The sequence below is a fragment of the Scyliorhinus torazame genome, chromosome 17 (genome assembly GCF_047496885.1).
Source record: "Scyliorhinus torazame isolate Kashiwa2021f chromosome 17, sScyTor2.1, whole genome shotgun sequence".
NCBI classification, from domain to species: Eukaryota; Metazoa; Chordata; class Chondrichthyes; order Carcharhiniformes; family Scyliorhinidae; genus Scyliorhinus; species Scyliorhinus torazame.
The window spans coordinates 145,838,805-145,854,481 of record NC_092723.1 but is presented as its reverse complement, the minus strand read 5'-3'; the positions used below and the strand labels follow the sequence as shown (position 1 = coordinate 145,854,481).

Genomic DNA, 15,677 nt, shown 5'->3' with positions numbered 1-15,677 from the left:
CCTTTTAAGCCACCCACTATCCCAACTTAGAAATATATTGCCGTCCCTCCACTGCCACTGGGTCAAAATCCTGGAACAGCCTCCCTAGTTGCATTGTCAGTGTACCTACATCACATGGACTGCAGCAATTCAAGAAGACAGCTGACTGTCACCTTCTTATGGGTAATTAGGGATGGGCACTAAATGCCAGCCTACCCACACTCAAGAATGATATTTTTTAATACTTCAGTTAAAGATCAATGCTTATAGTGTAAAGACTGGCTCAAGTTCTATCCATCACGAACCGGCTTTCAACAGCACAATCTGTTGGACACATTGTATATGTGATCAACTGGTCGTACCCACCCTAGCTCTACAATCAAGAGTAGCATAGAAAGGGGTGGCAAAAATGGTTGGAATAATTCACCACATGCACACCACCACCTGACAAGTCACCCTTGTAACCCCTCTTAACGCCAGATCATACAAACCTCTGGATGAGGCTTGTAAGCAGTTACTAGACTCCACCTCTCACAACAGGTGTCTTAGTGAGAAAAGAGATAAACAGAAGAAAATTCAGGAAGTGTTTTTAAAAGAGTTTATGAATCTGAAGGCATACCTGACCGAACAGATGATAATCATACTCATAGATCTTGTTGAATTTTGACTGTCCTTCTCTCTAGTTGAAGCAAAAACAGGAAGGTTATAGAGAAATAGTATTTGAAAATTAAATAAAATTCAAGTAAACTATCAAAACAAATGCTATGTTTTCAAGTGTGGGCACGACCTGGGCTGCCACTGAACTCTCCAGACTAAAAATCCAGGCTCCATCATATTGCTGCATGAATTTACTGATTACAGAAAAGCAGTAGTAGGTAAGACAAATGAGAGAGAGAAAAAACAGGAACCATTTTCCCGTTTCCGATGGAATGAAAATCTCAGAAAGAACTCATCTGTATGGTTATCTGGTGAATATATCTGGTGAAGACAGATTTGGCTCAGCTGTTATGATCACAATAGTTGAAATACCTGTTAAAATTCACAGCCTGGGCACTCTCAGGAGTACTGACGGTACCCAGCATTCTTCAGTCCCCAATCCAGTTCAAATCACCAAACCAAAATGATTTTGCATCAATACTGACCAGGAGAATTGCACAGCTGTACCCCAAATTCCTGTTGTTTTTAAATTAGTTGCTTGAAAGGTCCTTATGCTCCCTTATGGGCATCTGATCCTCCCTGCACTTCATCAGGGGGGGGGGGGGGGGGGTGCTAGCACGTGTGAACAAGACCCTGCTACATTGTTCAAAGCAACCAAACAGCTGGTTAGTCAAGTGTGCAAAATCCATGAAACTACAACATCAGTGGCACTTGAGCCATTTCAGCTGACTTAAAACACATGCAGCCAAACCAGCAGAGTGAACATAGTGCTGTAAATTCAGGGAATAAGTCAACTGGCTAGCCAAGCAACAACTGCAACTTCGGGAATGGGAGCTGGCTTCCAGGTCATTGGGGGGATAATCAGTGGGCAGAGGATATGAGAGGGGTGGGTCTGGTGGGAGAACAAAGGCTGGACACACCAGGGTGGTGGCTGGGAATACACAGATTCAGAGGGTATGTACAATCATAGATAGAATGGTTACAGCTAGGAGGAGACTATTTGCACCACAAGTGTGGACTTATGCTTGCTCTCCGCAAGAGCAATTACCACACCTATGCCCTTCCGTAGACCTGCAAATTGTCTCTCATCAAGCGCTCATCAATGCACTTCTGAAAACCAAGAGTGAATCTCCCTCCCACACTTTCAGGCATTGCGTTTTTTAAAAATCACCCCTTGCGTTTTTCCTTATGACACTGGTGCGTCATTTGTCATTCCCCTTATATGAATATCCTCCAGTTTTTGACCCTTCTGCCAATATTAACAGTGTCTACCCACTCTGTCTAGAGCCATCAGGACTTTGAGCAGTTCTTTCAAATCTCTCTCAACCTTCTCCAAGGAGAACAATTCCAGTTTCTCCAATCTATCCATGTAACTGAAGTTCTTCATCCCGGGAACTATTCCCATAAATGTTTCCTCACCCTCGCTAAAGCCTTTACATCCTTTCTAAAGTATGGTGTTTAGAATTGGAGAAAATACCCCAGTGGAGACCAAACCAGTGTTTTATGGAAGTGCATCATAACCTTCTTGCTGTTGAACTCTATGCCTCTATTTTGTGCACATATACCTCCAGGGCACTCTTCCTGCAACCCCATTAGAATTACACTCCGCATTCTGCCTTTCCTCGTTCTTCCTACCAAACTGTACTACTTCACACTTCTCTGCATTAAGTTTCATCTGCCACATGTCTGCCCATTCACCAGTCTATGTCCTGTTGAAGTCTATCATTGTCCTCCACAGAATTTCCAAGCTTTGTGTCATCTGCTAATTTTGAAATGGTGTTGTGTAAACCCAAGTCTAGGTTATTAATATCAGTGGCCTTAGAATGAGCCCCTGAGGAACCCCACTATATACCTTCCTCCAGCCTGAAACACAACTGTTCAACACTACTGTCTCCTGTCATTAAGCCAACTTCATATCCATGCTTTCATTCTACGGGTTTTCACTTGCTCACAAGCCTATAATGGGGCACTTTATCAAACACCTTTTGAAAGTTCATGCATGCCACATGAATCACATTACTCTTAGCTCCCCCTTTCGATTAGCACAAAAAACTCAGTCAAGTTAAACAATTTGGCGTGAACAAATGCACATTGGCTTTCTTTAATTAGTCCACATTTTTCAAAATGACTGTTAATGCTGTCACAGATTATCATTTCAAAAGTTTTTCCCACAACTCAAGTTAAACAAATTGATATAGCTGCTAGGTCGATCCTTACACCCTTTCCCAAACATGGGTGCAAGTCCCCAGTCTTCCAGTACCAACTTCTAAAGAGAGTGAGGAAGTTATGTGGATGTGCATCCCACCTTGTCCTGGTGACTAATCAACTTTACGCACAGCATCCTTTCTAATAGCTCCTTCTTATTAATCTTTCCAGTGTCTCAACCTCCTCTTTCTATGATTTCAGCAGTGTCTTCTTCCTTGGTAAAGACAGCTGCAAAATACTAATTTAGTACCTCAGCCACTTAGTACCTCCAGCACAGTTTCACTTTTTTTCTACATTACAATAGTAACTACATCTCAAACAGTACTTCATTGGCTGTAAAGTGCTTTAAGCCATTGGGTGGTTATGAAAAGTGCTAAATAAATGAAAGTCTTTTTTTTTCTCTCTGGGACCCACTTGGGCCCAACCCACCTCTTACCACTAATTGAGTATTTATATGCTTTTGGATTCCCTTTTATGTTAGCTGTCAGTCTGTTCTCATACTCTTTACCCCTCTCATTTCTAATTTCACTTCGCCTCCGAACATTCTACATTCAAGCCATTTTATTTTTATTATCAACTCGATGTCTGTCACCTGCACCCTTTTTCTGCTTAATTTTATTCTTAATCCCATCCTTCATCCATGGAGCTCTGACTTTGTGTTCCCTACCTATCTCTTGCATGGGAATGTACCTCAACTGTACCCAAACCATCGCCTCATTAAACACAAACTATTGTTCATTTCCAATTTTGCCTGCCATTTGATAAGGGGCCACATCAAAGATTATTGTTAAAATAAAGGCTCATGGTGCAGGTGGCAACATATTGGCTTGGATTGAAAATTGGCTAGTCAACAGGATATAAAGTTGACATAAATGAGTCTTTTCTGGTTGGCAGAATGTGTCAAGTGATGTGCCACAGAGATCAGTGCTCCAATTTGTGTAAACGGCTTGGATGAATGGACTGACGGTAGGGTGGTTAAATTTGCTGACAACACAAAGATAAATAAGAAAGTAAATTGTAAAGAGGACATAAGGAGGCTACAATGGGACATGGAAATGTTAAGTGGATGGGAAAAACTATGACAAATGGGAGTATAATATAGGCAAATGTGAAATTGTCCATTTCTGTAGGAATAATTTAAAAAGCTTATTATCCATATGGAGAGTGATTACAGAGCTGAGGTGCAGAGTGTATGGGAGTCCTAGAGAATGAATTAATTCCACGCACAGTACAGGACAGGGTGCTCTCGGGGGGGTGGATGGGAGTGAGGAAGATCTCAGAAACTTACCAGGTGATGCAGGAGGAGGAGGAGGACTCGGTGGTGGAGGTGAAAGGTAAGTAGGAGGAGGAGTTGGGAGAGGAGATCGAAGAGGGGATGTGGGCAGGTGCCCTAGGGAGGGTGAACTCTTCCTCATCGTGCGCGAGGCTCAGCCTCATAAGGTGCTGCATAGGGCACACATGACCGGGACAAGGATGAGCCGGTTCTTTGGGGGCGAGGACAGGTGTGTTAGGTGCTTGGGGAGTCCAGCGAATCACACCCATATGTTCTGGGCATGCCCAGCGCTGGAGGAATTTTGGAAGGGTGTAGCGAGGACGGTGTCAAGGGTGGTAGGTTCCAGGGTCAAGCCGGGCTGGGGGCTCGCAATATTTGGGGTGGCAGAGGAGCCAGGAGTGCAGGACGCAAAAGATGCCGGTATTCTGGCCTTTGCGTCCCTGGTAGCCCGGCAGAGGATTTTTCTTCAGTGGAAGGATGCGAGGCCCCCAAGCATGGAATCCTGGATCAACGATATGGCGGGGTTTATTAAGTTGGAGAGGGTGAAATTCGCCTTGAGAGGGTTGTACAAGGGTTCTTTAGGCGGTGCCAACCGTTCTTAGACTTCCTGGCAGAACGGTAGACATTGGTCAATGGCAGCAGAAACTCGGGGGGGGGGGGGGGGGTAGATTGGGATTAACCTTATGTTTTGTTTTTGTTATTTACACTGGGGGGGGGGGGGGGGTCTGAGGGGGTGTTTATATATTTGTTGTGTTAAGTCGGGGTGTTAACGTTAAATTATTATTTATGTACAGGGGGGAGGGGGTATGGAGGGTTGCTTTTTTGGACTGTGTTTTGTACTTAACCCTGTTGGGTTCCTTTTTGATTTTGTTATTGATATTTTAGGAAAATCTTAATAAAAATTACTTTTTAAAAAGAGAATGAATTAATTCAAAAGGCTAGTTTACAGGTACAGCAAGTAATTATGGAAACTAATCGAACATTATCATTTGTTGTGAGGGGAATTTATCAGAAAAGTAGGGAGGTTATATTTCAGTTGTACAGCCCCCCCCACCCCAGAGGCTAGTGGGAAGTCAATTCTAGCCCCACTGGACCCAGAGTCGCAACACAATTGAATTAACCAAGAATTCATGGAAAAATACCCAAGTCTTTGGATCTGACTTGCCCAATAATTACAGTCACCAGATTTGTAAATGTAAACACAATTCAGTTTATTAACAATAATTATAATTAAATATGCAGCAAATACAACTGGCTAATTATTATCTAATCCCCAATTCGCCCCCATGTTAACTTGCCCCCCATATAATGTATAAATATACATACACACATGACAAACAAACACAGAGGGAAGAGAGGGGTGAAAATAATAAGTAAAGAGTCTTTGTTTCAGATGGTTGTGTTTAAGCACACTTTCCTTCAAACTAGGCTTTCAGGTCGAGATTTCTGCTTTCCACTTTATAATGGTCGTTACTGTAGATTAATTCAGGTCTGAGGGAGAGCAGCACAGGTCCTCCAGGTCTCCAACCCATTCACCAACCTGTTACTGGGCAGAATACGGCCGTTTAGCCAAATCACCAGCAAACCAATCGAACCGGCTTCCACTGATCTCTCAGGGGCTAAAAGTCTGAGTTTTGCTGTCCAAAGCTAGCACATGAGCACCATGTTGTAACTTTCAAGTCGCTAATTTCCCCTGCTCGACTTGAAGATATGTGCCCATTAAGCATCCATGGATCAAAATGATAACAGCAAAAATAAAAAATGAGGGAAAGGGGAATCAACAGGAAGGGCCCTTACATTACTTAATTAAAATGGAAATGCATTAGAAGCAGTTCAGAGAGGGTTTACTAGATTAATACCAAGAATGGGCGGGTTGTCTTGAGGAACGGTTGGAGAGGTTAGCTTTGTATCCACTAGGTGACTTGATCAAAACTTTGAAGGTCCTGAGGGGTTAAGACAGGGTGAATGTGGACAGGATATTTCCACTTGTCAGAGAATGTACAACTAGGGGTCACTGTTTAAAAATAAAGGATCACTCGTTTGACACAGAAGTGAGGTCTCTGGGACTCTCTTCCACAAAAGGCAGTGGAAGCATAGTATTTGGATATTTTAAGGTTCAACTAGATAGATTCTTGATTAACATGGGATGAAAGGTTATCAGGGGTAGGGAGGAATATGAGGTTGAAGTTACAATCAAATCAACCATGATTTCAATGAATGGCGGAACAGGCTCCAGGAGCCAAGTGGTCTACTCCTGCTACTAATACATGTGTTTGTATCATTTGATTCCACACCCCTTGAAATTGGCCCTCCTCCAATTAACTATTTTGTACTTTAATTTTTTATACAGTATCCAATTAAGGGGCAATTTAGTGCGACCAATCCACCTACCCTGTACATCTTTGGGTTGTGGGGGTGAGACCCACGCAGACACAGGGAGAATGTGCAAACTCCACACAGGCAGTGACCTGGGGCTGGGATCGAACCCGGGTCCTCAGCGCCATGAGGCAGCAGTGCTAACCACTACGCCACCGTTCGGCCCCTGTATTTTGTACTTTACATTTCTTGTTGTCATTTTCCATAATTATCTAAATCTTCTGAACTATGATCATTGTACCCCAAATATTCCCCTACGGACACTTGACCTACTTTCTTCCTCAGAACCTGATCCAACAATGCCACCTTCCTCAGAGGGCCGGAAACATATTGATCACTTCAGAAACATTTCCCCTTTTCTTGCCCTGTACACCGTTATCCCAGTTCATATTAGGATCCCCCATTATCACTTTAGTTTTTGTAATTTGGTCCTCCACACCTTCCTTACTAGTTGGAAGCCTACAGAAAACAACACCTAGTTGTGGAATAGTAGTGCTATTGTTTCCTAACTCTAACCAAGTAGATTTTTGATCTTGACACTTCTCGGGCACCAACTCTCTTCAGTATTCTAATATCCTCCTCAGTCAATACTGTCACCCTTTCTTTCTCCTTTCTCATATATCCAGAACATCTTAAATTCAGGAATATTTAGTATCCAGTCTTGCCCTTTCTTAAACCAGGTGTCCGTTATCATCATATTTCCATGTGGTTATCTGGGCCTGTAATTCACCAACCTTATCACACTTTATGCATTCACGCACACTGTGAACCCAACTTATGAATGCATTCCCTCCTACTGGTTCCACCTACTCTATAATAGTCCATTTTTGGCACGTTGGATTGTCTGTATTAGTCAGTTTAAGCCAGGGTTGTTCAAACTCAAGGTCATCACGGCATTCCCGATCGCGGAAGAAGCATCCAACAGCCGCAACCAGCTTTTAAATACAAACGATGGAGTCTTCCTGCCAGAAGTGGCCGCAGAGGGCAGGTCACATGCTCGGCACATACACTGGCGTCATGCGCCCTGTACGTCCATGCTTTGAGTGCAACATCACGGATGAGAGATTTCTCCATTTTGTAGCTGCCAGCAAGCAAGCAGCAGGACTGAGTGAAGAACTGAAGATAGGTCATTTTGTAACAACAAGGAAGAGGGGGCCAGAGACACAAACAGGCCAGGATCTCACAACTGATTTTGCCGGAGAGCACATTTCTGGACAGTCCACGGCAAAACAAAGTGGTGTGAGCCATATGCAGAGCTCAGAGCCTCTGGAGAACAACTTATTAAGAAGAAACTGAAATCGGGAAGAAAGCAGTATAAAGATGATTTCTTTAGGTGTGGTTTTGTTAGTTGTGTCAATGCAAATCAGGATGCAATATCAATATCTGTTATGTGCAGGAAGTACTGGCAAATGAAAGTTTAAAACCTTCAAAACTTCAAAGCCATTTGAAGACTAAGGATGGTGAGCTTGAGGACAAATCTCTTAGCTTTTTTCAAATAAAGCAGCGAGAACTTAAATCGTCAGCTGAAGTGCACAAGAAAATCCTAAAAGGGAAAGACAAATCAGTAGGACATATTTTAAAACCTTGTACCTAAATGCAGTATTCGGATTTCCGAAGAGAGTTGGTGCCCAAGAAGTGTCAAGATCAATAAGGTCAATGAGCTGATGGTACAAATAGAGAAAAATGGGTACGATTGGTAGGGATTACTGAACCATGGTTGTAGGAAGACGGGGACTGGTATTTGAATGTACATGGGTACTCAGTATTCTAAAAGGATGGACAGGATGGAACAGGAGGTGGAGTTGCTTTATTAGTTAAAGATGACATCAAGGCTGCATTAAGAAATTATATTGGCACTAAGTGCCAAAACGTTGAATAGATCTGGGGAGAAAAAAAAATCAAGGTAAAACCTCCCCGGTAGGGGTAATTTATAGGCCCCGAGCAATTCTTCCAAAGTGGGGCACAATATAAACCAAGGAATAATGAGGGCTTGTGAGAAGGGCACAATGGTTATCATGGATGATTTTAAAATGTACATTGACTGGATTAATCAAATTCTCATGGGTAGACTCAAGGGAGATTTCATAGAGGGTATGAGGGATTGTTTCTGAGAGCAATATGTTTTGGAGCAGACTATTTCAGATTTAGTATTATGTAACAAAGAGGGAGGACAGCACGATGGCGCAGTGGTTAGCACTGCTGCCTCACAGCCCCGAGGTTCGATCCCGCCCCGGGTCACTGTCTGTGTGGAGTTTGCACATTCTCCCCGTGTCAGCGTGGGTCTCACCACCACAACCCAAAGATGTGTAAGGTATGTGGATTGGCCAGGCTAATTTGCCCCTTAATTGGAAATAAATAATTAGCTACTCTAAATTTATTACTTTTTTAAAAAATGTAATGAAGAGGGGTTTATGAATAGTCTTGTCATTAAGGAGCCTCTTGGAAGAAGTGATCACGGCATGCTAGAATTTCAAATACAGATTGGGCGAGAGAAGACAGAGTGCCATACTCGTGTTTTAGCATCGGGCAGAGGTAATTATACAGGCCTGAGGAAAGAGTTGGCCCAAATAGGCTGGGCACAAATAATAATTATTATTTTTTCTTTAATTTAGAGTACCCAATTTTATTTTTTTTAAATTAAGGCGCAATTTAGCGTGGTCAATCCACCTAACCAGCACATCTTTGGGTTGTGGGGGTGAAACCCACACAGACATGGGGAGAATGTGCAGACTCCACACAGACAGTGACCCAGGGCCGGGATTCAAACCCGGGTCCTCAGCGCCATAGGCAGCAATGCTAACCACTGTGTCACGTGCTGCCCTGGGAACAAATAATTGAGGGTAGGACAGTTGAGGAACAATGGCAAATGTTCAGTGAGGTATTAAATTTCATTTCAAATAAAGTATAGTCCAAAGAACAAGAGGAATTGTAAATGGGAGAAAAACGTTCCATCACTAAACAAGGAAGTCAAGGAAGACATGAATGTAAAAACTAGGGCACATCATACTGCAAAAGCTAGTGGTAAGCTGGAGGTTTGGGAAAAGATCAAGGTTCAACAAAAGGCTCCTAAAAATAACATCAAAAGAGACGACGAAAGGAAACTAGCAGAAAACATTACGCAGCTTCTATAAGTATATAAAAAGGAAGAGTACCCAAAGTAAATGTTGGTCCTTTAGAGGACGATATTAGGGAGGTAATAATGGAGAACACAGAGATGGTGGAGGCACTGAACCAATATTTTGCTTCTCTTCACAGTAGAGGATAACAAAAAATTTCCAAAAACTGCAGTTAATGCCGAGGAATTTGGTGCAATAACCATCACTAGTGAGATGGTATTGAATAAACTAATGGGTCTAAAGGCACCTGATGGCCTCCGGGACCTGATGGCCTGCACCCTAGGGTAATAAGGGAAGTGGCAGCAGAGATGGTGGATGCACTGGTTATGATATTTCAGAATTCCCTGGATTCTGGAAGAGTCCTGGTGGATTGGAAACTCGCTATTGTGACGCCCATATTCAAAAAGGGAGAGGCAAAACGTAGGAAACTATAGACCCGTTAGCTTGAGCTCTGTGATGGAGAAGTTGCTGGAATCAATCATTAAGGAGGATATGACTGAACATTTGGTAAGGTAAAGCTCAATTCACTATTGTCAGCATGGTTTTATGAAGGGTAAGTCATGCTTGCCAAACTTGCTCGGGTTCTTTGAAGACGTAACAAGCAAGGTAGATAATGGGGAACATGAGGATGTAGTATTCTAGACTTCCAGAAGGCATTTGACAAGGTGCCGCATAAAAGAATGATCCAATATATACAAGTGGCTAGGGTAGCAGGGAGGCGAGCGGGTGGTGAAGATCAAAGAGAAATGGGAAGCGGAGTTGGGAGGGGAGATCAATTGGGGAGCATGGAGTGAGGCACTATGTAGGGTAAACGGACCAACTTGTGTGCAAGGATGAGCCTGATACAATTTAAAGTGGTGTACAGGGTGCATATGACTCGGGCAAGAATGAGTGGGTTCTTTCAGGGGGTAGCAGACGAATGCGAGAGGTGTGGGCGGGGGCCAGCGAATCACGCGCACATGTTTTGGGGTTGAGAAAAATTGGGACGATTCTGGGCAGGAGTGTTTGCAGTCTTAGCCAGGATAGTGGAGGAGGAGGTGGATCCGGACCCTTTTGTGGCAATGTCTGGCGTCTCGAAGAAGCTGGAGCTCATGGAGAGGAGGCAGGCCGATGTCTTGGCCTTTGCCGCTCTGATTGCACGGCGGTGAATTTTGCTGGAGTGGCAGTCGGCATCGCCACTGGGGATAGCGGCTTGCTTGGGTGACCTGTACAACTTTATGCGATTAGAGAAGATAAAGTATGAGTTAAGGCGCTCTACAGGCGGGTTTGAGGAAAGGTGGGAGATATTTGTGACCGTGTTTGAGGGCTGTTCATCGCGGGGGAGCAGGGAGTGAAAAAGTGGAAAAATCTGTACACACTGTATAGTTGATTGTAGGGAAGCATGTTTCTCTGGATGTTTGTTCGCTGTAACCTGTTTTGATACATGTTTGTAATAAAATACATTTAAAAGAATGAGCCAGAGGTGAGATCACAGAGGGTTGGGGTACAGTACTAGATTGGATTGAGGATTGGCTGACTGACAGAAAGCAGAGGGTCGGAATAAATGGGGCCTTCTCTGGCTGGCAAACTCAACTAGCCTCAGGGTTCAGTCCTCAGAACTCAACTGTTTACAATGTATATAAATGATCTGCAAGCAGGGACCGAGCGTAACATCACAAAATTTGCAGATGATCCTAAAATAGGCGGGAAAGCAGGTAGCAAAGATGAAATAAAGATTTTACACACAGATATAAATAGGCTAGTACAGTGTTTTTTTCTTGCTCGCGACCAATTTTTACCAACCAGCCGACCTTCATGACCCACGCCGGCCGACCTTCGCGACCCACGCTGGCCGACCTTCGCGACCCATTCCGGCCGGCCTTCGCGACCCACGCCGGCCGACCTTCACGACCCACCATTTTCACTTACCTTTAATGTGACAGGTGAGACTGCTTGATCCTCACGATCCCACTTGCTTTGTTATTCAATGCTACATTTCTGATAATGAGCTGATGATTTAAGATCTCATTGCATCATTGGAAAAAATAAAGAGGTTTGTCCTCGAACTCGCTATGTTTAGTCTTCAAATGTCTTTGAAGTTTTGAGGGTTTTAAACTTTCATTTGCCAGTACTTCCCTGCATATAACACACGTGAACTTTGAATCCTGATTTGCAGTGGCACAATTAATAACCCATACCTCAAGTAATCATCTTTAAGCAGCTTTACAGCTTCTTCTTCATGGAATGTTCACCAGAGACCCAGGAGTTCACACCAGCACTGCTAGCAGCTACAAAATGGAGGAATCTCTCTCGTGCCCAGAACCCGCGACATCAGTGTAGGGGGAACGTGACTTGCACTCTGCAGCTGCTTCCGGTGGGAGGGCTCCTTTGTTTGCTGAAACAAAACTGGTGCTGGATAGCCCGCTGACGTCAAGAGGAGGCAGTCCACCCCACTAGACTCCGACCCTGTGCACTGCTTGATCTGGCATGCATGTGCGAGAACGCCGGCAATCTCAAAAGTCTCAAAATCTCAGCATTTTAAAAGCCAGCCACAGCCGTTGGGCATTCCTATCACAATTGGTAACGCCATAACTGATCAGCTCGACCCTCCCAAACCCTGCCCTCAACCCACCCTCGAGTTGTGACCCTGAGTTTGAAAACCCTTGGGCTAGGAGACTGTGTCAAAATGTTGCAGATGGAGTTTAATATGGATTTAAGTGTGAGGTTATCATTTTGGCTGAAAAAAATAGCAAGGCAAATTATCTAAACGGAAAGCAGATTCAAAATGAGTCTGGGCAGGGCAGCACGGTGGTGCAGTAGGTTATCCCTGCTGCCTCACGGCGCCGAGATCCCAGGTTCGATCCCAGCTCTGGGTCACTGTCCGTGTGGAGTTTGCACATTCTCCCAGTGTCTGCGTGGGTTTCACCCCCACAACCCAAAGATGTGCAAGGTAGGTGGATTGGCCACTCTAAATTGCCCCTTAATTGGAAAAGATGAATTGGGTACTCTAAAAAAAAATGTTTTAAATAAAGAGTCTGGGCAGAGGGATCTGGGTGTCTTTGTTCATGAATCGCAGAATGCCGGTATGTAAGTACAGCAGGTAATCAGAAAGGCAAATGGATATTCGTGTTTATTGGAAAAGGACTGGAGTATTAAAAGTAGAGAAGTGTTGTTGCAATGGGCGGGTGTCGATGAGACCACATCTGGAGTATTGTGTCCAGTTTTGGTCTCCTTATTTGAGAAAGGATGTGGTGGCATTGGACGCAGTTCAGAGGAGGTTCACCAGATTGATTCTGGGGATGAAAGTCTTGTGGAACTCACTGCCCCATAGTGCGGTGGAGTCGGAGTTATTAAATGGTTTCAATGAGGAGATAGATATATAACTTTTTTTTTTAATTTTGAGTACCCAATTCAGTTTTTCCAATTAAGGGGCAATTTAGTGTAGCCAATCCATCTACCCTGAACATTTTTGGATTGTGGGGGCGAAACCCACGCAAACACGGGGAGAATGTGTAAACTCCACACGGACAGTGACCCAGAGCCGGGAGGTGATAAGATATATTTCTCATAAGAATTGGGTTAAAGGGAAAAGGTGAACAGGTAGGGGGATGGATTTGAGACCAGGAAGAGATCAGCCATGATCTGATCGAATGGTGGAGCAGGCTCGAGGGGCTGAATTGCCTACTTCTGCTCCTAATTCCTATGTTCCTATGAAGTCCTTAGCAGAAACGTAACATTGAAATGACAAAGCAAGTGAGATCATGTGGACCAAGCAGGCTCACCTGTCGCCTTAAAGGTAAATGGTGTCTCGCAAAGATCAGCCACCGTGGGTCGCAAAGGTCAGCCGGTTGGTAAAATTGGGACTCGGCAAAATAAGTTTGAAAAACAATGGTTTAAGCCAGTGTTCTTCAAAGTCGGTGGTGCGACCTGCGGGTAGGTCGCGGGCGGGTGTCGGGAGGTTCGCGGAGCGTTTGTCTGCGGTGCTCCCGATCGCACAAATCCCCGCGCAGCAGCCGGCTTTTCAGAACGCCGGCTGCCAACGGCCACGAAAATGTTTTTAAAAATTAATTTGGCCGCATTGCGCATGCGCGCCCGATGATCGGGCACGCATGCGCAGTGCGGCCGCTATGATGTTTTTAAACGGTTGCAGCTTTTTGTTTTATAAGTTCTGTAGTGGTTTTTATTCATTTAATTTTTTTTTACAAGTTCTGGGGGATTTTATTCATTTTTCTTTTTTTTTTACAACTTCAGGGGGTTTTATTCATTTTTTTCATTTATTTTACTCATTTTATTTTTATTTTTTTTACAAGTTCGGGGGTGGGTTTATTTGATAAAGTTTTACAGGAAAAAAATTCTGAACTTTGGACAGATGGAGAATCCATACTTTCTGACACCAGAAGGCTTCATCTTCATCCAACAGGTTCCATTGGAGGAGCGTGTACGAGGGCCAAAGGGACCCAAAACCATTTCCTCCATTTTTGCCAGCCGGCGTGGGTCGCGAAGGTCGGCCGGGTTGGGTCCCGAAGGTTGGCCGGTTGGTAAAAATGGGTCCTCGGAAAAAAAGTTTGAAGAACACTGGTTTAAGCAACCTGTTACTCAGAGGAATGTGTTTGCACGGCCAACAGTTGTTGGAAGCAGCACAGTAAGGTAAGGAGGTTTGTGGAGAACAAAAACAGAGAAAGGTAAGTCAAACAAAGTTAGCGTGGCTGGGGCGAGAATTTCCATGAGATGGGATGACATTTATGGAAGGGATGGAGATGGCATGAAACAAGAATAGGAATAGCATTTCTATTGCACTTTTCACAACTACCAGGCATCCAAAAGCACTTTACAACAAATGAAGTACGTTTGAAGTGTAGTCACTGTTGTAATATCAAAACCACAGCTGTCAAGTTGCACATAGCAACTTCCCACCAACACCTATGTAATAATGGCCAGATAATCTGTTTTGTGATAGGGATGCAGGGAATAATATTTGCCAAATAATAATTCCCCAACTCTTCTTCAAAACAGTGCCGTGGGATCTTTTACATCTACCCAAGCAGTCAGATGGGACCTGTTTAATGACAGAGCAGCAACCCCTCAGTACAACACTGGAGTGTGAGCCTTGATTTTTGTGCTCCAGCTTTTGTCGTTGAACCCAGAACTTTGTGACTCAGAGATAAGAATGTTCCTAACTATGGAATGGCATGGGAGGGGTGGATGAGATGGTGGGATTGGTTACGTGTGGCATAATCACAGGGACAATTACTTAATACAACTTACTATTTGTGGTGAACCACTGTAATAGGAGATGTAAGGTAGGATCTGCACTACAGGTTCGCCGGTAGCTCCTGCCGGCTGGCTCCGCCCATGGAGAACTGTATAAATATGCATGACCTCCGGTGCCCTGCCATTTTGCCAGCTGCAGCAGGAGGCCACGCATCTGTCTGTAATAAAGCCACAGTTGTACCCAACTTTAGTCTTTGTGCAATTGATCGTGCATCAATTTATTATAGTCAGATTTTTCACAGAATGGATATCAGGAATTAAGCCTGATCGCCTGCAGCTGGATCCGCACTCGCCCGACGCCAGAAAAGACTTTACTCACTGGCTAGCATGTTTTGAGGCCTAATCAAGGCTGCAGACCCCGAGCCAACGGAGGCTCAGAAGATAAACGCCCTGTACTCCAGACTGAGCTCCAGTGTGTTCCCGTTGATCCAAGACGCCACAAATTATACAATTAGTAACTTCTGCCTCTATGTCCTTCCTAATCTCTGCGCTGCACTCTTGTTGGGCCTGGACTTCCAGTGCAACCTCCAGAGCCTCACCCTCAAATTCGGCTGGCCCTTATCCCCCCTTACCGTTTGCGGCCTTGCGACCCTCAAGGTTGATTCCCCCTCCCTTTTTTGCCAATCCAACTGCGGATTGCAAGCCCGTTGCCACTAGGAGCAGACGGTACAGCACCCAGGACAAGACCTTCATCAGGTCCGAAGTCCAGCAGCTGCTTAAGAAGGGTATTATAGAGGCCAGCAACAGCCCCTGGAGAGCCCAAGTGGTAGTGGTTAAAACTGGGGAGAAACACAGGATGGTTAGGTGGATTGGCCATGCTA

General features: G+C 44.3%; 1 protein-coding gene across 4 annotated transcripts in view; it reads right to left on the bottom strand.

The window, feature by feature from the left end:
* The window catches only part of top3a (DNA topoisomerase III alpha), a 52,145-nt gene that overhangs the window by 33,247 nt on the left and 3,221 nt on the right, over window positions 1-15,677 (bottom strand). For 3 of the 4 annotated variants that reach the window (XM_072481222.1, XM_072481225.1, XM_072481226.1), the window contains one exon: window positions 599-658. The exons of the other annotated variant lie outside the window; for it this stretch is intronic. In XM_072481222.1, the coding sequence (XP_072337323.1) occupies window positions 599-658 (60 nt within the window). The remainder of the gene's footprint in view (window positions 1-598; window positions 659-15,677) is intronic. 4 annotated transcript variants of the gene reach the window in all.